Source organism: Vicia villosa, linkage group LG3 (assembly GCF_029867415.1).
Source record: "Vicia villosa cultivar HV-30 ecotype Madison, WI linkage group LG3, Vvil1.0, whole genome shotgun sequence".
In the NCBI taxonomy this organism is placed as follows: Eukaryota; Viridiplantae; Streptophyta; class Magnoliopsida; order Fabales; family Fabaceae; genus Vicia; species Vicia villosa.
In genome coordinates this window covers 66,304,342-66,330,630 of record NC_081182.1, presented here as the reverse complement: position 1 = coordinate 66,330,630, position 26,289 = coordinate 66,304,342, and the positions used below count along the sequence as shown (strand labels likewise).

The window sequence follows — 26,289 nt, the reverse complement described above, 5'->3', positions numbered from 1 at the left end:
GATCACCATACAAGAACGCAGTCTTCACATCCATCTGTTCCAGTTCAAGATCGAACTGTGCCACCATGGCAAGCAACATTCGAATGGACCTATGCTTCACAACAGGAGAAAACACATCATTGAAGTCGACACCTTCTTTCTGAGTGAAACCCCTTGCAACTAACCTTGCCTTGTATCTTTTCGACGTCACTCCTTCAATTCCTTCCTTAACTTTGAAAATCCATTTACAGCTGACTAACCCTGCCCCCAACAGGTTTCTTGATCAGTTCCCAAGTATGATTATCATGAAGAGATTTCATCTCATCATCCATGGCCTTCTGCCATTCAGTCTTATTTCGACTCCTCATAACTTCCTTATAGTCTCTAGGTTCTTCGTCTAGAACCTCACTTGCAGAGATTAAGGCATAAGCTATAAGATCTGCATATCCAAGTCTCTGAGGTGGCTTGATGACTCTTCTCGACCTATCTCTCGACAATAGGTAGTCATCGTCAGTTTCCTCAACTTCAGCATCTTCTGCTTCTTCTTCGACTTCATCTGGGATATGCAATTCAGCATCAACATGCTCCACCTCAACAGGAATCTCTACCTGTTCCAGCTCTTCGTCAGATGTTTCTGTACTTCGACCAACATCATCAGTTTTCTTAAAAGCCATTTCAGCTTCATTGAAAACTACATCTCGACTGGTGATACACCTCCTGTGACCTGGCTCTAGGCACCATAGCCTATAAGCTTTGACTCCTTCAGGGTATCCCATGAACATGCATTTCAGAGCTCTAGGTTCGACCTTGTCTTGCCTAATGTGAGCATAGGCTATGCAGCCAAATACTCTCAGTTTGTCGAGATCTGGTGGATGTCCCGACCAAACTTTTTCAGGTGTCTTCATATCTAACGCTGTCGAAGGACATCTGTTTATCAGATATGTTGCTGTCGAAACAGCCTCAGCCCAGAACACCTTTGTTAACCCCGCACTAGTCAACATGCATCTGACTCTCTCCAAAATAGTTCGATTAAACCTTTCAGCCAAACCATTTTGCTGTGGAGTACCTACAGTAGTTCTATACCTTGCAATACCAGAGGCAGCACAAAAACTGTCGAATGCCTCATTGCAAAATTCAAGGCCATTGTCGGTTCTCAACCTCTTGACCTTTCTGCCAGTCTGATTTTCAACCAGAGTCTTCCAACTTTTGAAATTCTCAAAAGTTTCATCCTTAGTCTTCTGGATGAATACCCATAATTTTCTGGAATAATCATCTACTATGGATAGAAAATACCTTGCTCCTGAATGTGATGGACACCTTGCAGGCCCCCAAAGATCAGCATGGATGTAGTCAAGGGATCCATGTGTTCTTTGTTTGCCTTTGTTGAACTTCACTCTGCAAGATTTTCCAAGTACACAGGGTTCACAAAACTTTAGCTTTTCGATTTTGTCTCCACCAAGCAGATTTTGTTTCCCTAATTCGACCAGACCCCTTTCACTGACATGGCCCAATCTCATGTGCCAGATTTCTGTTTTCGACAAAGGTTTCGTGGATGCAACATTTGTCGAACCACTTACAACTTCAGCCTCAAGGGTATACAAGCCTTGTTTCTTCACGCCTCTCAAGACTTCCTTCGAACCCTTCATGACTCTTAGGATACTTTTCTCTCCTTGGAAAACATATCCTTTCTTGTCGAATTCACCAAGAGAAAGCAGATTTCTCTTCAAATCAGGAACATACCTGACTTCAGTCAACAACCTTATTGACTCATCATGGAGCTTGAATCTCACAGATCCAACACCTGCAATCTTGCAAGTCTTGTTGTTTCCCAGCAATACTAATCCACCATCTTGATCAAATAATTCCTCGAACAAGTCTTTGTTTGGAGTCATGTGCCAAGTGCAACCTGAATCCATAATCCACTCCTTCTTAAAGTCACTGCTTGAAACCACAAGAACATCAGATGATTCGAAATCATCTTGAACAATGGCAGCGTTGCCATTATCCTTACCTCCATGATATTTCAAGCGTTCAGGGCACACCTTTCTTGTGTGACCCTCCTTCTTACAATGGTAGCATCGAATGCCAGATGCTTCGCCACTGTAAGTCTTCGACTGGCTTTTGCCTTTCTTCTTGTCGAACTTACCATCCTTTCGTAAGAGTTTTCCTTTAACGGCCAAACCTTCGCCAACAGTCGAAGGTTTATGCTCCTTTCGTTCATTCAAGTCCTTAGAGTACAAGGCTGATTGAACTTCTTCAAACGTCAGGGACTCCCTTCCATACAAGAGATTTTCTTTGAAGTGAGCATGTGATCGAGGCAAAGAACACAATAGTAACAGCGCTTGATCTTCATCATCGATCTTCACATCAATATTTTCAAGATCAAGAATCAACTTGTTGAACATATCCAACTGCTCAGCCAATACTTTGTCTTCAATCATCTTGAATGAATACAAAGCTTGCTTCAGGTAGAGTCGATTTACCAGCGATTTGGTCATATACAAACTTTCAAGTTTCACCCATAACCCTGATGCTGTCGTCTCCTTTGATACCTGCCGGAGAACCTTATCACCAAGGCTCAACAAAATTGCGCTGTGTGCTTTCTCGATCATATTTGTCTTCTCCGCTGCCGTCAATTCTGCATTCATGGCTGCCTCTCCCTTCAACGCTTCCAAACAACCCTGCTGAACCAGTAGGGCTTTCATCTTCAAGCGCCACAGACCGAAATCATTCACTCCGGTGAACTTTTCAATCTCATACTTTGTTGAAGGCATCTTCTCCACGCTCACCGCACCAATTTGTTGTGAAAAACGATACCAATAACAAAGTATAATAGGGAATTAGGGAAGAGAATAAGAACACAAGAATTGGTTATAACTGCTATTCTTTCACTTTCTCTTAAAACAAGATTACAAGTTTACAAGAATAACAAATAACCTCTCTCACCCAAATTAGGATTTGCAGCTTAGCAATGATGAGAGACTAGTATGCTATTTATAATAAAACCTAACATACTAACTAATGGGCTTTTTCAGCAAGGCCCATTACACAAGCCAACTTAATAAACAAGCTAACTTAACAAATTAGGGTTTAAACACTAAAACCTAATTTAACATGCTAACAACCCTAGCATCTTCGACATCTGCATGCTAGACCCATCATCGACTACAGCATGCACATTTCGACACCAGCATGTGAACAATCCTTCGACTTCATGCTTAACTCTGTCGAACTGTCGAACCAAGAAGCTACCCTTCGACAATACTAGAGTTCGATCCAATATCTCACATATATATATATATATATATATATATATATATATATATATATATATATATATATATATATATATATATTAAAATTGAATTAAAAATTATATGTATAGTACTAATCAGATAATATAATTAAAAAATATAGTTAATATTATATTAAAATTCAAAATAAATAATGACAAATTTTTTGCACAAATAAATTAATTATTTTGGAACAGGTGAATATTGATTTAAGTCAAGTTTAAATAGAGAAAAGAAAATAGTAGACTAAAGAATGAAGACCAAGAATTGAAATCAAAATAATTAGTGTCTTTTCCTGCGTATAGTGTGCCATAAATATAATTAAAGTATAGTCAATAAGACCTTTCATTTTCACCCATAAACAAATTTCAAGAGACGTCTCAAAATATAAAGTCAAATAGAATTTGATATAAACTCTAATTAATTATTTAATTAATATTGATGTTTCAATTTGTTTAACATATCTTTAAACATGTGCGTGAAGTAACCAATGTGGCTAATTTCTTGTTTAATTCATAAAATATGTCGTTGAGAGTGTCCAGGTTCTTGCACTTACAGATGCTTAGAAACAACATACAAGAAACCATACATGTTGTTATGTCAGAACTATTGCTTGATGCATATAGGTGGAAGATTTAATGCCTCAAAAAACTTTGTCCTTACTAAATGGAGTGTGACCCTCAATGCCCTCTATCAAATTGACATTATACATGTTTTGTTGCAAATTCTATCAAATGTAATGCATATAGTTTTCAACTTAATGTTTTATAATTAAACACAATGAAATAAACAAATACTACTTTTTAAGATAAAATTAGGGCTTTTTGGTGGTGATAAAATAGTTGGATAATTTTAATTTAAAATATGAAAAAATTTAATGATACATAATAGAGGGTGAATTATGTTATTTAAAAAATAACTTTTAGTTAAGTTTTTCTGATTAATAATTTATTATAAATATTATAGAATTGTTTAATTCACTTTTGTTAAATAGTTTTTAATTTTTAAAATTTGATATACTAAAATTTGTTTGATAACATAAGTTTACAAAACTATTCTGTTTTTATGAGTGTTGAAAACTAAAAAAGTAAATTAAGAAAAGTAGTGGAATTTTTATTAATAAAAAATTTATAATTTTGTGTAACTTTAAAATAGTTTTAAAATAGAATTATCAAACATGTTTATTTTAAAGTTTTTTAAACAATTTTTTAAAATTGATTTACAAAACAACTTTAAAAACTAAAAATTGAAATTTATTCAAACAAGTTCTAAATTTTATCAATTCAACATTTTAGTATATTTTCATTGTATATTATAATTAGGCACGCAGTATTTTTTATAATTATACACCTATGTGATTTTGTAGTTGGCATTTACTTATTTTTAAATGTTACTTATCTTTTTAATAGATTTTTTTTGATGAAGTTTTAAAATCTTAAGAAAATGTATAATGTTGACAAATGATTATTTTAACAAATGATAATGTCTCTTTATTTGAAATTTATTATCATGTATGTTGTATAGTGAACCAAAATTCATGTATATTGTATAGTAAACCGAAATTCATGTTTTATAATCTTCAAATCATGTATAGTGAACCAAGATTTTTTTTATTTGATCCAACTTATTTTGTTGATATATATATATATATATATATATATATATATATATATATATATATATATATATATATATATATATATATATATATATATATATATATATATATTACAATTTCATTTTCAAGTCAAAATGATAATTATTTAAATAAAGAATATTTCTATTCTAATAGTTTTTACCTATAAAAACATTTTAGTCATATTTTTAAAAATCATTACAAAAATGTAAAAATATATAAAAATGGTTTTCCATAACCAGTTAAGAGAAATATCATTTTATAACCATTTCCATTTTTTCTAAAATTTGTTAATTGTTTAATTAAATACAAAGAATTCCTAACAAATTACTACTTCTGTTTTCTTTCCAACGGATATGCTTGACCCTGAATAACAAACTTTTCTAATAAACCATAATAAAAATATTTATATCTTATATATCATTCACCAAAAACACAAAAGCATACATAAAAAAAACAAGCCAACCATCCAACCTCATGCACAGACAGACACAATGAACAAACAGCCTAACTGCACCCTTTTCATAAAGTGCTACGAAACAAATCATACTGTCATATGTTTCATCTATATCTTAGCCTGCTAGATCGCACAATGCTTTTGCTATCTAGGAGAAAAAATTTATCAACTTTTATACTAGTACCTCTTATCTTTAATATTAAAATTTTTTAAAAAATTACTAAAATAATTAATATAATCAATCTATAATAATAGATAAGATATATTAAACTCATGAATATGTTTCGGTCAAAACTAAATGACTTAGATTTTAACACGTGCTAATAATCCACAACACATTTTATAATACTTAGTCACATAAAAAAAGTCTCCAAAAAACAAAGAAAAGCATGTGTTATGCAAAATAGATGGCATAAATTACAAAAGTAGAAAAGTGAAAGTAAGCACCTAAAAAGATAAAACTAGGTGTATAGCATCGATCCACCTTGGTGAGTCACAAGAAATGACCCTTTCAATTGTCCCATGAATATCCACATTCAATGGTAATGAAGTAACAAAAACAATGTAATGACTCAAAAAAGATGTGAACAATCAATCATGTGTCCTACGAAAAAGAGACCCCACCACACAAGCATACAAACTCATCACGTAATCCAAAAGCCATTTCAACTTAGCATCTGCCAAACTTAGGGTCCCATTTCACATGGGAATAGGATAAGCATGAGAGAAATATTCAATAATAGGACAAACACTTTCATTTACCATACTTAGTAGTGTAACCAAATTTTTGAAATTTTATTTATATCACAAGTCTTACATAAAACATTGAATATGAATATTCTTAGGTAAAAACCAAACCATAGGTAAAAACAAACTTTTATTATTATTATTATTATTATAACCCCATATCATAGCTAACAACAAGCATAAAAATAAAAATCTAGATTTCTTCTAGGCCTAGAAAATTACATGTGAAGAAAATTGCAGTAACACCTTTTTGGCCCAAAGGGAAACTTCACATGAATATGATATGGGTGGCCAAACCAAACATTTGAAAGAAAATAAAAAGAGCATTCTAGATTCCAGTTGTCAATTTCCCTGGTACCATATTGAAATATCTTGCTGGTTCTGCAGAGGATCCATGCCTGTTCCATGACTATCCTCCTTAAAATCAAAGGATGACAGATCAATTTGTGGGGACCCAAACATATACTGGAAATTATTGTTGCTGTTGTTGTGATTGTGATTGTGATTGTTCTCATAGGGAGAATTCAAAGCTCGGAACCGGTCAAATTGACCTGCACCTCTAGCAAACATGTGATGATGGTTATTATTAGACATGCTAGTTCCTTCCATTACCATTCCTTGACCGCGGTAGAAATTCTGATGCTGCTGTTGCTGCTGCTGAATGCTGCTAGGAATGCTGCCAGAATGCGGTAAGTTGTGATTCTGTGCAGCGGAAGCAGCTACACGATTGTTAGTATTCCGGTTGCCTTGATGGATATCGGAATCGTAGACTGTCATAAGGTCGCCTATATTTTTCTCACCGTCTTCAGTAACTCCGAGTCCGGTAAGATCGACTGAAGGTGGAACCATGTTGACAGACTGAGTTGTAGGTTTCTGTTGAACAAAGGAGTGAGGGAATATGACTGGTTTAACCTCATTAGCATGAAAACTTGGACCACCATAATCTGATAAACTGGCTCTATAGGGACAGCACAGTTGATGATTGTCCCTAGAAGTCCTGTCCTGAAAAGCGAGGCGAACTTCGCTGTAAGGACAAGGAGGATGTTCACAGGTGAAAATTTTTGGATCCATCATCATGTTAAAGTCACCAGAGATCTTTCGCTTCCGCATGAAATCCATGTTTGCTGCAGCATCTCCCTTCATTGTGAAAGAGGGCTGCTGAATTGGAAGTCTTAAGCCCCTCATTCTCTCCATCATCCCGATGTTGGATGGATGAAGAAGACTCTCAGGTTTCCGTTCCTCCACGTCGAAATTTTGGTCATCTTCTCCCCCATCGACATCGTACTCATTTCCATCATTGGTGGAAAAAGACCCACTTCCTCCAGCTGAGGTAAATGGGGGAACATAATCAGGATAAAGCTCTCGCGCTAAAGCCTCCTCCTGATTGACAATTGCAAGCCACGTTGCGCTTTCCTTAGCAGTCATTTTGTCTTGAAGGCATTTGGACTGTCTCACAAGCTTGCGAATTTTGGCAATGTCAGGAGACATATGCTTGATGACAGCAGTCAGGACACCAACCTTCCATGCCTTCTTCAGGTCATGAGGCTTCTTGTAAGGCGGAGGGCCTTGATCTTTCGGTAAACCGATATGAGGCCACCACTCTTCATTCCCAGTTGGCCACCACGGAGGAGAAACACCCTTCTCCAACGGATACCGCCTCTGAGGGGGGTCACAGTGTTGCATCAGTGCAGATAACAGAGAACCCAAAGTTGTGTCCTGCAGCTCTTGCAAGGTGTGAGGGGTTGGCCCAATTGAGTTACTCCCATCGTTGTTCCCCGGAATTGCATTGTCTGCTAGGTACTTGGATATCGCAGCAGGACCATTCCGATCAAACCTAACCTTATCCTTCCACCACTCCCGGAGATTATCCGAAGCCCCAGTCACAGGCTTCCCTTTCTCGGGAATTATCCCGTAAACAAACCCTTGAGCCTTACAAACCTCCATCATCTTCAGCATGTACTTCAAGATACCATCTTGAGCCCTCGACATCTTCTTCCTCCTAGCCTGCTCTTGCGATTGCCTCTGCTTCGCCGCATCGAGCCCTTCCCTCGGCTTGCTTTGTTCCTTATCCTTCAACCGCTTGTGAAGCATTTTGTACTTCCACATCCTCTTCTCAAGCTCATCAATATCCATTTCATCATCACTGTAATCTTCGCCAATCATCACCCCAGGCTCAGTTTGCCGGGCGGTAACATCCCCCTCGACTAGGGGACCCGAAAACACATCCATATCACCCGATAAACCCATCTCATCAAACATCATCATCATTTTCCAGCGAAAATCACTCCAAAAGATAACCTAATTATCCAGAAGAAGAAGAAAAAATATTCAACCTACAAATTTGACCAACTACCACTGCTCACTAATTCAAGTCAACAAATTCTGTAATTTGGATGACATTGATAAACCTGCCAACAGCAATAAAACAGAGAAAAATTAACAAAGTGCAAAAATCAAATCAAATGTTTTCCATACAATAAAAAATAAAAAAACTAGATCAGAAAACATGTCATACAGTAATATCTTCAAGATTTTCACCAAACTCAAATTATAGAAATTAAATAAAAAATTTCGTTCGCATCCAAAAAGCTAAGAAAATCAATACAAAGAGAAGAAAAAAATCTCAAATTCTCCATAAAAATTAATTAGCAAATTTTAAATGAAAAAAATAAATTATGGAACTTCCCGCTTATTAATATATAAAAAAATAGATCAGTGTAATCTGAATTCACTGTGTTAGATTCCTAGTTGAATTCAATCATCAATCATAGTATGATCAAATTCACCAGGAATCAAAATATCAAAAGTACAAGCAACAAACGTAAACAGACAATACCATAGTAATTATAAAACAGAAACGTAAGAAAAACTGATGAGGAAAATCATGAATCCAATAACGACAAGAAGAACTTCAGCAAGTTACGAAAAAAAACAGCATGAACAAATAAGGAAAGAAACTTCAGTTTATCAATAAGTAGCGAAAATGAAAAACAGCACTAACCAAAACAACACAACGTAACGTAAGGTTACAACGTTAGAGTTGAAAGGGTAAGTAAAAAAAATATTAAAAAAAAAGAATAAAACATAGAATCTTACGAGATGATTCAGTTTCTTGTATGGTGGCTACAAGTCAAATGAAGCAGAAGAAGAAAGAGAGAGGGAGAAGAGAGAGAAAATGAAAAGGGACCTTAGAGTTTGAACATTATCTCGATTTTATTGCATTAACAAAGTGGGGACGGTCCTAGGTGAATGTGAAGATGGTGGGTTATTGGTGGGGTAAACCCAATTTTGAGGAGGGAAAAAGCTTAGTGGAAAGATATTTTATGTAATTTGGGTTACAATATTCGATATTTATACAAATTTTGTGTTAATATTATATTATTATTATACATTTATCCATTTTTTAACAAAAATATAATTTGTCTAAATAATACTTTTCATTCATAGTATAAGTTTTTAATTATTAATAAATAAATAATTAGTTGATATTATATATGGTAAATACTAAATTATTCAAATTTTCAATTTTTTTTTACTATTTTTAATTTAATTATTTTAGAAAAGTCAAATATTTAAATAGACTATCATAAATTTTGTAAAAGATAAGGCTAATATTCATTTTATATTTTTATTAATGTTATGGTCAAACTTTGTATTTGGTTATTTTTCATTTAAGATAATTTTGTTAATTCTTTCGTATTTAATTACAAATAAATTTTTTAATTTTTATTAAATATATATTATTTTCATCATTCATTCTGTCTTCGTTGAATGATAATATATCTTCTCAAATAAAAATTAAATAAATAATACAAATTTTATCACATATTTCTTAATTGGATAATATTTATATAAATTTAACTAAATTAACTAATATATATATATATATATAATTTAATGTGACACCTAAAATTTTAATTAATAAATAATATATTAAACAATCTATATTGAAAGTTTGTTTTGAAAAATATTGAACATACAAATTACACGGAGTATATATTAGGGGTGGCAAAACGGGCCGTGGCCCGCGCACCCGCCAAAAAATGGCGGGTTGGGCTGGGATTTTAGGTTCGCTGCTCGTCAAAGTCCGCCTCGCCAAAATCCGACGCCCGCCATACCCGCCCCGTCAAAGCCCGCCGTCCGCCAAAGCCCGTCCCTCATCCAAAACTTACTCTTTTTTAGTTAATTCTAGTCATTGTAATTCTTGATGATTTATTTTATACATTTATTTATAAATATATGTAATATATTTTTAAGTAAATTTGTTAAAAAATTGTTTTTATAAAAAATTATTTTAAAAAATAAGTGAAAAGTTTAATTAAAAGGTAAAAAAAGTTTATTAATCAATTAAAAAAATATAAATAAAAATAGGCGGGTAAAGCCGCCGCCCGCCAACCCGCCATCTTGGCAGGGCGGGCATGACTTTTATGCCCATTTTACTTGGCGGGCATGCACGCCCCGCTCGTTTTTAGCAGGCATAAGGCGGGGCGGGCGGCCCGTTTTGCCACCCCTAGTATATACACTCACACATATTACACACGGACAGTTCATAATTGCTACTATTAGTAGATTTTAATCATTTAGAAAATAAACTCCTGTCAAAAAAAAATTATTTAGAAAATAAACTAGCTAGTATTAATAAAATAGTGAAAATGTATTTTTAATAGAAAAATACAAACAAATGTAAAAAAAAAATAAAATCGATTCAATTCTATTTTTCAATGTACTATAAATTACCATGTGAAATAAATATTTTTTCAGAAATAGAATGTAAAAAATTAGATGATTGACTACGCTTTTGATTTTTAATAGTAGTTTTTTTCTTGTTATTCGCAGAATTTAGTTAGTAGTAAAGTAGTGAAAATGTATTTTTAATAGAAAATTTTGAAAATAAAATAAAAGAATTTACATTCAATTCAGTTTTTTTTTTTTTTTTTGCACTTTTACAATTTAAGATATGAAAAAAAAATCCTGTAAGTAAAATGTGATATAGTTTGACGGTTGACTACACTTTTGATTTTGAATAGTTTTTTCTTATTATTATTGGCGGAAGTTATCTAGTAGTAGGAAAGTAGTGAAAATGTATTTTTAATAGAAAAATGTGAATACATCCACAAAAGAATTCAAATTCAATTAAGTTCTATTTTTCACACTTTTAAAAATTAACCTGTGAAATAATGATTTTCTCGTAAATAGAATGTGAAAAAGTTTTAGGATTGTCAACACTTTTGAGCATTTTTTTTAATCAAATTTATATATATCGATATCAAACCAAAACAGTTACAAACAAGGCGATCTACAAGATCCAACTAGGTCAACCCTTCAGACAAAATAAACCTTCTAGCCAAGGCATCACTAATTTTGCAATGTGATATTTCAACGTGGGCTTGGCCCAAATTTTATATACAACTATATCTATGATATAATCTTATATGTTGATGTTGCTATTTGTATTCCCAAAACAATGAGAGTTCATATATTTCATAAACAATTTCAGTAAAAGCACACTTCAAAACTTGTGCCCTTCAGCCTTTCCCTTTACATTCATCCATGATTTAAAGCAATTCTTCGTGCTAACATCCTGGTGTATACTTGACGTGAAACCAGTCCAATACATTTGGCCATATTTTCCTATGATTTGAACAGTCAAACAAAAGGTGTTGCAAAGTTTTCTATTGCTCGCAGAAAACAATTCTTTTCATTTACAACCATGCTAAATCTGTGCAATTTCTCCTTAGTTTCCATCCTATCATGACAAGCCATCCAAAGCACAAAGATAGCTCGTGGTCTAGCCAATTTGCTGCAGATCATTTTCCTCCAGTGAACAGTTGCCTGAGGCTCCTTTAAAGTGAAATACATCTTCCTAGTTTGGAATGTATTCTCAAGTTGCAGTTTTTGCCATAGTTGGTAATGTTGCAATAGATGTCTTTGTTTTAAAATGGTTCTCAATATCCAAAGTGTGTTCTTCTTATGGGAACAATCATTTGTTCATCTTTTTTTATGTGGTAACAATGTACCCATTTGATCCAAAGGCTATCCACTTTGCCACTAAGAATCCACAAGAGTTTGATCAAACTAGCTTGGTTCCATTCCTTTATCGAGATAATGTTCAATCCACCTTTATTTTTGGGAGCACAAACCTTATGCCTAAGCCACTAGAGACTTCCTTGTAATTTCCTCTCCACCATTCCACATGAAGGATCTACACACAACTTCAATTTTCTGGAAAACTTTCTTTGGCAAAGGGATGCATTGCATCCAATAGTTTGTAATTGCAAAAATACACTCTTGATAAGTTGCACTCTACCTGCAAAACTAAAAAGTATCGCACTCCATTGTTTAAATTTTTCTACTATTTTATCAACTAATACCAGATACTGAAGCATAGAGAGTTTTTTTACTGGTTAATGGCACTCTAAGATATATGAACGGGAGATGGTCTTCATTAAAAAATTTCATGATTTTAATCTCCCACTTTGTCTTGCCATTAACATTGTCGTAGTAAGCCTTTCATTTTCCAGGATTCATAATCAATCCTGTTGATTTTGAAAACTCATCAAAATCTGCCATAACTAGTTGTATGGATCTTGTGTCACCCCAGGCAAAAAGTAACAAGTCATATGCAAAACTAAGGTTGATGATGCTCATATTTTCACATTTGGAATGAAAATTAAAACCATGTGTTTGCTTAAGTTTTTACAGAATCCTCTGGAGGTATTCCATAACTATGACAAAGAGTAAGGGGGATAGTGGGGCCCCTGCCTCAAGCCCCTTTCAGCCTTCAAGATTATAGTGTATTCTCCATTTACCTTGAATCTATAGGACACTGTAGTGACACTCAACATGATCCACTTTATAACTGTTTTAGAAAAATTGAGCTTTTTCAATATGGTCTCCAAAGCACTCCATTCAATTGTGTCATAAGCTTTTTGGAGATCCATTTAAAGCATACATCTAGGTACTTCTTCTTTTGTAGCATACCACTTTATGAGTTCATAAGCCGGGAGAATATGGTCTTGAATGTGTTGTCCTGGAACAAAGGCAACTTGGCTCATGTGGATAGTGTTGTTTAGGACTTTCCTTAGTCTATTTGTCATTATCTTGGATATGATCTTGTAGATTGTTGTACAACAAAAAATTGGCATGTAATCTTTAACAGTCTTGGCTAAAGCAGTTTTAAGGATTAGAGTTACTAGTGTGCTATTGATAGCACTGTATATCCTATCTTCATCAAAGAATTTCTTGACAGCATTAATTACTTCCTATTTGGTTATATTCGAGGTTGCTTTAAAAAATTTGGCACCATAGCCATATGTACCATGGGCTTTAAGGTCACTAATGCTCTTTAAAGCTTGTAACATTTCCCCCTCTTTAACTTTGGGATGTTAGGTACCTTTTATGCTCCATGGAAAACTGGCTACCTTGTCTCATAGCAACAATATCAATTCCTTGTAAACTACTTGAAGTTGTTCCCATGAGATTACAATAGAAACCCAAAACTTCTTTTTCAATATTAGCCTGTGTTGTAAGGGTGTTACTATAATTAGTATGCAGTGTGTTCATTTGAGTTTGCTTCTATTTTGCTTTCAGGGTTGTATGGAAATAAGCATTATTTCCATCACCCAGCTTCAACCATTCAATTTTTGCTCCTTGCCTCAATAATTGCTCATCCATATTTCTCCATTATAGAACATCTTTTGTGCACTATTTTTTTCTTTCAATTTTTTAGTATTCATTCTATCACGTGACACATTTTTGTGGGCCTCCTTTAACTCTGCTCTTGCTTTTTTAAGTTACAGGTGAATTCCATTGATAGGCTAGCTCAATTTTTTTATAGAATGCTGCAATCTTTGCAACTTCTTCCATAGAACATACATATAATTTCCTTGAATAGTTTGATTCTAGTTACTTGACATAACTTCCTGGAAACCCTCCATGTAGGTAACTACATTTTGAATTTTAAAATGATTACTTCTAGTGGTTCCCTGTACATGACTATGTTAACATAACATTGCATGGTCTGACACCCCAAGTTCCATGATGCTAAAAGTTGTATCAATATTTTGTTGATGCCAAGCCTCATTTACAATCACCCTATCAATTCTAGAGTATATGATGCCATTATAATGCTTGTTAGACAAGGTGTAGTAGTCACCAATACTATCATTCTCAAACAAATTAGATTTTTTCCATCATTTTGACCAGATCATGATACTCTGCTTCATGGACAGGGTTACCTCCAGTTCTATCACAAGACTTAAGAACATTATTCTAGTCTCCCATCAAAAACCAAGGGCCTTGTATTTGTTGATGTAATCTCTCTATGTCATTATAGAGGATCTTCCTTTCACTACAACAAATAAGGCTTTTAACCTCGAACATGAAATGCGTTTTACCTAGGCTTTAGTACCGAGGTAATGAAGGATATCATGAAAAGTTTCCACTTAACACCTCAGTGATTAAAAAATTGAGGGGTATAGTTATATGCACATGGGTTCGAACCCTAACAGCTGCACTTTTATTATTTTCAAATATAGCATATCTTTTATCTTGATTTATTCATAAAACCGACGGGTATGATTATTATTATTATTATTATTATTATTATTATTATTTTTATTATTATTATTATTTCAAGTTGTTACATTGTTTACACAAAATATTAAAATTAAAATAAAAGTAAAATTCCCTAAAGTTCAAGATAAAAATAAAATTCCCTAGGGATTAAGATAAAAATCAAATTTCCTCATGATTTAGACTCTAAATCTTCGAATTATTACATCTTGGGAAAGATCTTCTGTTGGATCAGATTTAAAAAGGTAAGATAATTAATATAAAAAATAAAATCATTTTCTGTTCGAATAAATATTTAAGAAAACATACCTTGAACCCAGAAAGTTTTTTGCTCTTGCAATCCATCATAGAGAACTTTTCCAAACGTCCTTAGGTTTTAAGCGCTTCATATGTTTCATTTAGGTTAGATTTTCAATATTCAACATACTTTTATAATGGTTGTCCCTTAGATTTCACACAGATCACTAATGACAGCGTCTTAAGCATTGATAATCATTAAGTGGACGGCAAAGATTTGTTAAGGCTGGTGTATATAGTATAGAAAAAAATGCTTAACTATCACCTCGGTCATGACAAATCACCGAGGTGAGTGCGCATCTTTTTTTTAATTACATTGTTTTTACATAAATATTAAAAATACATTGTATGCAACAAATCTTCGATGATATCAAAATTTAGATGCTAGAGGTCTCATGCAAGATGCTAGAGATATGTTTTCAGGGCTAATGATAATTTTTATTTTCTGCACTTGCAATCCATCCCAGATATGTTGTAGTGGTAGTTAATATTTCATCTCCTTAGGGCGGCTTCATATTAGTAAGGATTACGATAAAATCTATTTTACGAGTATTTTTATAGTAAAATATGATTATTATACCCCTCAGTTTAAGTATAAAACCAAGGTAAATTATCATCATCTCCTTTAAACTATCACCTCGGTTTTGGATTAAAACTGAGGTAAATAATTCTTTTTTGGGTTAAATACTATTTTCCCCCTGCCATATAGAGCGAATCCCAAAAACAACCTTGTAAAAAAATAGAGATTTCATCCCTGTAATTTGTAGATTCCCCTGTTTTGCCTCCTCATTGGATTTGGTCAACAAAATTGATGATGTGGCACTGCTGTATTGTTTTTTATTTATTTATTTTATGTTTACGTGGAAATGCCAAGTGAAATTTTTTTTATTTTTTCTTGGTTTTTTATTTTTATTTTCTTAGGTTTGGAAATTTTTCTTTTTTTTATGTGGTTTTTTTTAATTTTCTTAACTTTGGAAATTGTAAAGTTTAAAATTTTTAAAAATTTGTCAACAATGGAAGTTGAACACATGACTATTTAGGTGAAAGTAGAAGCCTTTACCACTAAGCTATTTGTTTTCCTTGTTTAATAACTTGCATCAAAATAAATATATTACATCACTACTATTTATTTTCCAAATTGATTTTAGTGTTAATGAAATTTTTTATCCCTCTAAATATTTCATATTTCGGTTTTAGTCCCTCTAAATATTTCCTTCAAAGAATAGTCCCTCTAAAATTTTTCATCCACACTTTTAATCCCTCCTGCTAACGTTCGTTAACAGAACTGACGTGGCACTGCCGCGTGGCAAAGATGCTGCCATGGATGTCACGTGGCATTTGGTCTCCATTTTATATTTTTTATATAAATTTTATTTATAGCGACAGACATTCCGTCGCTAACATGAACATTGTAACACCCCAAATTCTACCCAAAAATATCATGCGAGAAATCAGAGTATTTTAAAAACTATCAACAAGCATTTGGGATATCACATTTACTTCCTATAAACAACTCATAAACAGATACATAACACTTTAATCTCAGAGAAGCACAAAACAACCTATAACAGCTCTTAGACAAACCAACTTCATTTTAATGTGCAGCGGAATCATAACATTCGAATTTATAAACAAATCATCTTATTTAATCGGAAATAACTTCAAACATCATAGTACTTCTCATTATCCAATTTGGAACTCAACAACTAAAACATGAACAACATAGAAACAACAATATAGACAACCCCCGAGTGCTACGTATCAGAGCGACACACCAACCAGACACGGTGAATCTACAAACTTCCACAGCTATACTTGAGTACCTGCCCATTTCCCATGGTAGGGGAAACATCAGCAGAAGGGGTGAGATATCAAACATTATAAAGGAAAGTATGATAATACATATAACAAAGATAAAATCATACACAATTCACCACTTCTCAATATAAGCAATTTGCATCACAACAATAATGTTAACTATCAACTATAACAATGTATTCAAGTTTACAAGTATGTCATTCAAGCACATAATAACATATACTTCATAATCACAACGTAAATTAATACAACTATCAACAATGGCAAAACATGGTTCATATATTCCACATATATACATATATCATTAATACATATATATATATATATATATATATATATATATATATATATATATATATATATTTGCATTCGCATCATATACGTTTCATTTACATATATCACCAAAATCATGTATCAAACATCACCAAATTTAATTATCACATCTCATGCACACGTAACAATCACCTAATCACATAATTACATATATTCAAACATCACATAACTCCAATGTAACTCAATGCAAGACATGTGACTCTATGCATGTGGTACCCAATATGGACCCAAAGTTCCACCGCTTCCGATTCATATAGAATCTAGCCACGCTTCAGATCCGGACAAGACCAAAGCCACCAAATGTAAACATATAGTTTACCGCTTTCCGATTCACTCTAGAATCCAAGCCACGCTTGTGTTTCAAAGCAATTCCACCTATGTTTCAAGGCACACTATGATATGAATGTATGTACAATCTCACAAATATATGCAATTAAGATCATCTCTACCATCTTAACTTTCCACATATCACAATAATTCAACTCTATGAATTATCCACCAATTGTACACAACATTCACAATACACACACATCATTCACATATGAGAGGCCAATTAATCAATTACGATTCACGCAATCCAATTAACACTAGTAATCATACTATCTCATGTTAATTCTCATTTTTGTCAATTATACATGAACACACATTTTCAACATCAAGCAATTAGTCATTAGAATTAATGCTAACCAACTAACCATAAAGAATCAATATCAAAACAACATCATTGGCATGACAATATATATTTCTCAACATACATATTCAAGCCAAAACACAATTACAAACAATTTCTCAAAATACCGTAATTTACCGATAAACCGAATAATTGGTCCAAGTCCAAGTATATTCCAATCACATAGACTTATTGGAATCAATTCAACTAATAATTTAACTATCCAATTAATAATTAAACTATATTAATTTCAATTCAACTATTATATTTCTATTCCATTATTTTCCAATTCTATAACAAAACACATTATTTCACTATCAATGGTTTACTCACAACAAACATAACAATCTAATACACATAGATTATCAATTGCACACAACTTATCACATTTATATCATCACATTCCAACAATCATCAAATACCCAAAATTGCAACATAAAAGAACATGGATATCAAAGTATAGAATTAAACCCACTATAACATACTATCATACAACCCTTTAGCATGAAAGAACCCCACCCTTACCTTGGCAAATATGAACTCTTTCACCATAGCTCTAAGCTTTTCTCCAAAATAAATCCTTCAAACATAATTTGGAGACACACCTAAAAACCAGTTCGGAAATCAGCTTATCAGACGAACTTAAAATCCTCAAAATCAAAATCGCTCCGGTCAGAACTTACCTCTATGAGTCAGGAACGTTGTGTCAAAACCACGCGACGATCCAACGGTTGGATTGAGAGATACATCCGTTTTGCTACGGTGACTCAATGCTGAAACTTGCTGCAAAAATGAGGTTTCTTCTAGCTTTTCTCTTCCACCATTGTTCTCTTCCCTTTTGCCTCTTTTCTCTTCTTCCTATTTTTTCCCCCAAATGAAAATAGTAACCTCTAAAACCCTAACCTTCTCTTACTATCTCACTTATGTCAATTGGGCTTGACCCACCAATCCATCCATTATGTTTCTATCACTTAGGCTCATTTAGTTATATCTCTCTAATAACTCAATTGAGTCAAATACAAACACTCACATAATTAAATACTTAAATAATTATTATATAACATAATAACTAAATAAATAAGTAATTATTAAAAACACCAAATAATATAATTACTAATATAATTAATAAAAATATTAATAAAAATCGGGATGTTACAACTCTCCCCCACTTAGAATATTTTCGTCCTCGAAAATACAATCGACACAACCATTTCATCACCAAAACTACACTTACTCTCTCCAGACTCCCACGAACACAAAGGCATTCCACACCTTCGACCATACAAAGCTTCAAAATACAAGCTCTCAAAAGATCCTTAAGCTACTGAATCGTCTTCTCCGTTTGACCATCAGCTTGCGGATGATAAACAGAACTCAAACACAACTTAATAATCAAAGTACTCTATAAAACTTTCCAAAATCTAGAAGCAAACTTCGGATCTCTATCAGAAACAACACTCGACGGAATACCATGCCAACTCACATTCTTTTCAAAATACAACTTTGCAAGTCTCTCCATCGGATAATTCCTGCTTATCGGAATAGAGTGAGCAAAATTCGTCAATCCATCTACAATGACCCAAATTGCCTCTCAATTAATCGATGTCCTCGAAAAACCCAAAACAAAATTCATAGAAATGCTATCCCACTTCCACTTAAGAATGGACAACGATTGCATCAAACCAGACGGTTTCTGATGTTCAATCTTTGACTTCTGACAAGTCAAACACGAATGCACAAATTCCGCAATATCCTTCTTCATATCGCGCCACCAAAATAACTTTCTCAAGTCTTGATACATCTTAGTAGCACCAGGATAATTATTCAACCACTTTGATGCCCTTCATCCCAAAAATTCTCTTTTTCAAATCCGAAACATCAGGAATACAAATTCAATCACGACATCTCATGACACCGTTCTCATCAATCCGAAAATTATCACCTTATCCTCGATCAATCAATGTCATCTTGTCAACCAATTTCAAATCTGATTTCTGACCTTCTCTAATCTCATCAAGAATACCACAAGTAAGCTTCAACATACCAAACTCAAATCTCAAAATTATTCCAACAATTCCAATTCTTGAATCATCAACATAGACATATGCAATTATTTCCTACTCAATTCATTTGCTACAAAGTTCGCTTTTCCCGGATGGTTATTCAAACCAAAATCATAGTCCTTCCATAATTACAACCATATTCTTTTCCTCATTATCAACTCATTCTGATCAAACAACTACTTCAAACTCTTGTGTTCACTATATACCTCGAATCTCGATCCAAACAAGTAGTGCCTTCAAAGTTTCAAAACAAAAACAACGGCGGCCAACTCTAAATCTTGCGTCAGATAATTCCTCTCATGAATCTTAAGTTGCCTTGAAGCATAAGCTACAACTTGTCCTTTTTGCTTCAACACAAAGCCTTGCAAAACCTTCCTTCTTCTTAACCAACAAAAACAGATGCACCTCTAGACGACACACTCGAACGAATCAACCTCTCCTCAAACAAATCTTCAAGTTGACTCTTCAACTCTTTCAACATCATAAGCAGACATCCTATATGGAGCCCTCGATACAAGACTAGTTCCAGAAACTAAATCGATCGAAAACTCAACTTTTCTTTCTGACGGTAAATCACTTACATCTTCAGGAAACACTTATGCAAATGCGCCAACTATCGATAATCCCCCAATCGTTATTTCCTCATGAACATCCAAAGTTGCAAACAACCTAAACAACATCGCACCATCTTGCACAGACTTATTCACTTCCAATATTATCAAGATGGTAAGACAAGTCTATCTCATTCCAATACGATTCCGTCTACTATCAACAAGAGATTAAGGGTGATCAGTTCCTCAATTTGTCAATAGATAGCCGACAACCATAATGGTAGCGTAAACCATCGTTACTTAACTGCAATAGAATCCTTTACGTCACCAAAAATACCATACTTCATTAACTCCCAAAATCATCTGAACATGCTAACACACACCTTGTGATAACATTAGAACATAATTCCTTTACACCACTATCAACACTTTTTATTCTTGGAATCATACTCGTCCCTTCACATTTCTAACTCCGACTTGAACGTTCCAACAACTTCGACAACTTTTCCAATCTCTTGCCAAGGATCCCTTGACAAGGTCTATCGTAATTCGTCGCTTAATAATTATTCTTACGTCAACATCCTACGCAACGGTTACTTAAACTGATAACTTCACAGTCCACCAATAATGCTGAATATGACAACTTCCTAAATTCCATCTTATAACAATTGTCCTTATTCCAAGACGTTCCGACTTGTTAAACAACCAAAATCTTAAATCCATGTTACCTTCGAATTCGGAAACCAACAAACTTCTACATTGATTGTTCTGTCTCCTTAAGCAATATATTACACCAATAACTTACAACTGAAACATATCCGAGAAGCACAGCTTCTCCCCTACTTCGCTTAAACTAACCCTGCAACAAAACGAACAAGTACCAACAGTGTTTCACACACATGTCGCGTACTAAGGAATAAAACACTGACAGCATTCAACTATCACACAACTCAACTGACTCGACAACTTGGCCGGACGGACCGACCTGCTCTGATACCACTAATGTAACACCCCAAATTCTACCCAAAAATATCATGCGAGAAATCAGAGTATTTTAAAAACTATCAACAAGCATTTGGGATATCACATTTACTTCCTATAAACAACTCATAAACAGATACATAACACTTTAATCTCAGAGAAGCACAAAACAACCTATAACAGCTCTTAGACAAACCAACTTCATTTTAATGTGCAGCGGAATCATAACATTCGAATTTATAAACAAATCATCTTATTTAATCGGAAATAACTTCAAACATCATAGTACTTCTCATTATCCAATTTGGAACTCAACAACTAAAACATGAACAACATAGAAACAACAATATAGACAACCCCCGAGTGCTACGTATCAGAGCGACACACCAACCAGACACGGTGAATCTACAAACTTCCACAGCTATACTTGAGTACCTGCCCATTTCCCATGGTAGGGGAAACATCAGCAGAAGGGGTGAGATATCAAACATTATAAAGGAAAGTATGATAATACATATAACAAAGATAAAATCATACACAATTCACCACTTCTCAATATAAGCAATTTGCATCACAACAATAATGTTAACTATCAACTATAACAATGTATTCAAGTTTACAAGTATGTCATTCAAGCACATAATAACATATACTTCATAATCACAACGTAAATTAATACAACTATCAACAATGGCAAAACATGGTTCATATATTCCACATATATACATATATCATTAATACATATATATATATATATATATATATATATATATATATATATATATATATATTTGCATTCGCATCATATACGTTTCATTTACATATATCACCAAAATCATGTATCAAACATCACCAAATTTAATTATCACATCTCATGCACACGTAACAATCACCTAATCACATAATTACATATATTCAAACATCACATAACTCCAATGTAACTCAATGCAAGACATGTGACTCTATGCATGTGGTACCCAATATGGACCCAAAGTTCCACCGCTTCCGATTCATATAGAATCTAGCCACGCTTCAGATCCGGACAAGACCAAAGCCACCAAATGTAAACATATAGTTTACCGCTTTCCGATTCACTCTAGAATCCAAGCCACGCTTGTGTTTCAAAGCAATTCCACCTATGTTTCAAGGCACACTATGATATGAATGTATGTACAATCTCACAAATATATGCAATTAAGATCATCTCTACCATCTTAACTTTCCACATATCACAATAATTCAACTCTATGAATTATCCACCAATTGTACACAACATTCACAATACACACACATCATTCACATATGAGAGGCCAATTAATCAATTACGATTCACACAATCCAATTAACACTAGTAATCATACTATCTCATGTTAATTCTCATTTTTGTCAATTATACATGAACACACATTTTCAACATCAAGCAATTAGTCATTAGAATTAATGCTAACCAACTAACCATAAAGAATCAATATCAAAACAACATCATTGGCATGACAATATATATTTCTCAACATACATATTCAAGCCAAAACACAATTACAAACAATTTCTCAAAATACCGTAATTTACCGATAAACCGAATAATTGGTCCAAGTCCAAGTATATTCCAATCACATAGACTTATTGGAATCAATTCAACTAATAATTTAACTATCCAATTAATAATTAAACTATATTAATTTCAATTCAACTATTATATTTCTATTCCATTATTTTCCAATTCTATAACAAAACACATTATTTCACTATCAATGGTTTACTCACAACAAACATAACAATCTAATACACATAGATTATCAATTGCACACAACTTATCACATTTATATCATCACATTCCAACAATCATCAAATACCCAAAATTGCAACATAAAAGAACATGGATATCAAAGTATAGAATTAAACCCACTATAACATACTATCATACAACCCTTTAGCATGAAAGAACCCCACCCTTACCTTGGCAAATATGAACTCTTTCACCATAGCTCTAAGCTTTTCTCCAAAATAAATCCTTCAAACATAATTTGGAGACACACCTAAAAACCAGTTCGGAAATCAGCTTATCAGACGAACTTAAAATCCTCAAAATCAAAATCGCTCCGGTCAGAACTTACCTCTATGAGTCAGGAACGTTGTGTCAAAACCACGCGACGATCCAACGGTTGGATTGAGAGATACATCCGTTTTGCTACGGTGACTCAATGCTGAAACTTGCTGCAAAAATGAGGTTTCTTCTAGCTTTTCTCTTCCACCATTGTTCTCTTCCCTTTTGCCTCTTTTCTCTTCTTCCTATTTTTTCCCCCAAATGAAAATAGTAACCTCTAAAACCCTAACCTTCTCTTACTATCTCACTTATGTCAATTGGGCTTGACCCACCAATCCATCCATTATGTTTCTATCACTTAGGCTCATTTAGTTATATCTCTCTAATAACTCAATTGAGTCAAATACAAACACTCACATAATTAAATACTTAAATAATTATTATATAACATAATAACTAAATAAATAAGTAATTATTAAAAACACCAAATAATATAATTACTAATATAATTAATAAAAATATTAATAAAAATCGGGATGTTACAACTCTCCCCCACTTAGAATATTTTCGTCCTCGAAAATACAATCGACACAACCATTTCATCACCAAAACTACACTTACTCTCTCCAGACTCCCACGAACACAAAGGCATTCCACACCTTCGACCATACAAAGCTTCAAAATACAAGCTCTCAAAAGATCCTTAAGCTACTGAATCGTCTTCTCCGTTTGACCATCAGCTTGCGGATGATAAACAGAACTCAAACACAACTTAATAATCAAAGTACTCTATAAAACTTTCCAAAATCTAGAAGCAAACTTCGGATCTCTATCAGAAACAACACTCGACGGAATACCATGCCAACTCACATTCTTTTCAAAATACAACTTTGCAAGTCTCTCCATCGGATAATTCCTGCTTATCGGAATAGAGTGAGCAAAATTCGTCAATCCATCTACAATGACCCAAATTGCCTCTCAATTAATCGATGTCCTCGAAAAACCCAAAACAAAATTCATAGAAATGCTATCCCACTTCCACTTAAGAATGGACAACGATTGCATCAAACCAGACGGTTTCTGATGTTCAATCTTTGACTTCTGACAAGTCAAACACGAATGCACAAATTCCGCAATATCCTTCTTCATATCGCGCCACCAAAATAACTTTCTCAAGTCTTGATACATCTTAGTAGCACCAGGATAATTATTCAACCACTTTGATGCCCTTCATCCCAAAAATTCTCTTTTTCAAATCCGAAACATCAGGAATACAAATTCAATCACGACATCTCATGACACCGTTCTCATCAATCCGAAAATTATCACCTTATCCTCGATCAATCAATGTCATCTTGTCAACCAATTTCAAATCTGATTTCTGACCTTCTCTAATCTCATCAAGAATACCACAAGTAAGCTTCAACATACCAAACTCAAATCTCAAAATTATTCCAACAATTCCAATTCTTGAATCATCAACATAGACATATGCAATTATTTCCTACTCAATTCATTTGCTACAAAGTTCGCTTTTCCCGGATGGTTATTCAAACCAAAATCATAGTCCTTCCAGAATTACAACCATATTCTTTTCCTCATTATCAACTCATTCTGATCAAACAACTACTTCAAACTCTTGTGTTCACTATATACCTCGAATCTCGATCCAAACAAGTAGTGCCTTCAAAGTTTCAAAACAAAAACAACGGCGGCCAACTCTAAATCTTGCGTCAGATAATTCCTCTCATGAATCTTAAGTTGCCTTGAAGCATAAGCTACAACTTGTCCTTTTTGCTTCAACACAAAGCCTTGCAAAACCTTCCTTCTTCTTAACCAACAAAAACAGATGCACCTCTAGACGACACACTCGAACGAATCAACCTCTCCTCAAACAAATCTTCAAGTTGACTCTTCAACTCTTTCAACATCATAAGCAGACATCCTATATGGAGCCCTCGATACAAGACTAGTTCCAGAAACTAAATCGATCGAAAACTCAACTTTTCTTTCTGACGGTAAATCACTTACATCTTCAGGAAACACTTATGCAAATGCGCCAACTATCGATAATCCCCCAATCGTTATTTCCTCATGAACATCCAAAGTTGCAAACAACCTAAACAACATCGCACCATCTTGCACAGACTTATTCACTTCCAATATTATCAAGATGGTAAGACAAGTCTATCTCATTCCAATACGATTCCGTCTACTATCAACAAGAGATTAAGGGTGATCAGTTCCTCAATTTGTCAATAGATAGCCGACAACCATAATGGTAGCGTAAACCATCGTTACTTAACTGCAATAGAATCCTTTACGTCACCAAAAATACCATACTTCATTAACTCCCAAAATCATCTGAACATGCTAACACACACCTTGTGATAACATTAGAACATAATTCCTTTACACCACTATCAACACTTTTTATTCTTGGAATCATACTCGTCCCTTCACATTTCTAACTCCGACTTGAACGTTCCAACAACTTCGACAACTTTTCCAATCTCTTGCCAAGGATCCCTTGACAAGGTCTATCGTAATTCGTCGCTTAATAATTATTCTTACGTCAACATCCTACGCAACGGTTACTTAAACTGATAACTTCACAGTCCACCAATAATGCTGAATATGACAACTTCCTAAATTCCATCTTATAACAATTGTCCTTATTCCAAGACGTTCCGACTTGTTAAACAACCAAAATCTTAAATCCATGTTACCTTCGAATTCGGAAACCAACAAACTTCTACATTGATTGTTCTGTCTCCTTAAGCAATATATTACACCAATAACTTACAACTGAAACATATCCGAGAAGCACAGCTTCTCCCCTACTT

General features: G+C 33.8%; 1 protein-coding gene across 2 annotated transcripts; it reads right to left on the bottom strand.

The window, feature by feature from the left end:
• Positions 1–6,141: 6,141 nt before the first annotated feature.
• Positions 6,142–9,389, bottom strand: LOC131661740 (protein ETHYLENE INSENSITIVE 3-like). Of its 2 annotated transcripts, none has more exons than XM_058931351.1 (2): positions 9,209–9,389; positions 6,142–8,520 (listed from the first exon to the last, which is right to left on the bottom strand). In XM_058931351.1, exon 2 carries the CDS (start codon positions 8,378–8,380, stop codon positions 6,455–6,457), a length of 1,926 nt encoding a protein of 641 aa, XP_058787334.1. In that variant the 5' UTR covers positions 8,381–8,520; positions 9,209–9,389; the 3' UTR covers positions 6,142–6,454. The 2 variants fall into 2 exon arrangements, with proteins under 2 accessions (XP_058787334.1, XP_058787335.1); XM_058931352.1 differs by lacking the exon at positions 9,209–9,389 and adding an exon at positions 9,114–9,171.
• Between the last annotated feature and the right edge of the window lie 16,900 nt (positions 9,390–26,289).

What these genes read in the sequence shown, in the direction of transcription:
- LOC131661740 (XM_058931351.1), bottom strand. Translation starts at nt 8,380, where the DNA reads ATGATGATGATGTTTGATGAGATGGGTTTATCGGGTGATATGGATGTG.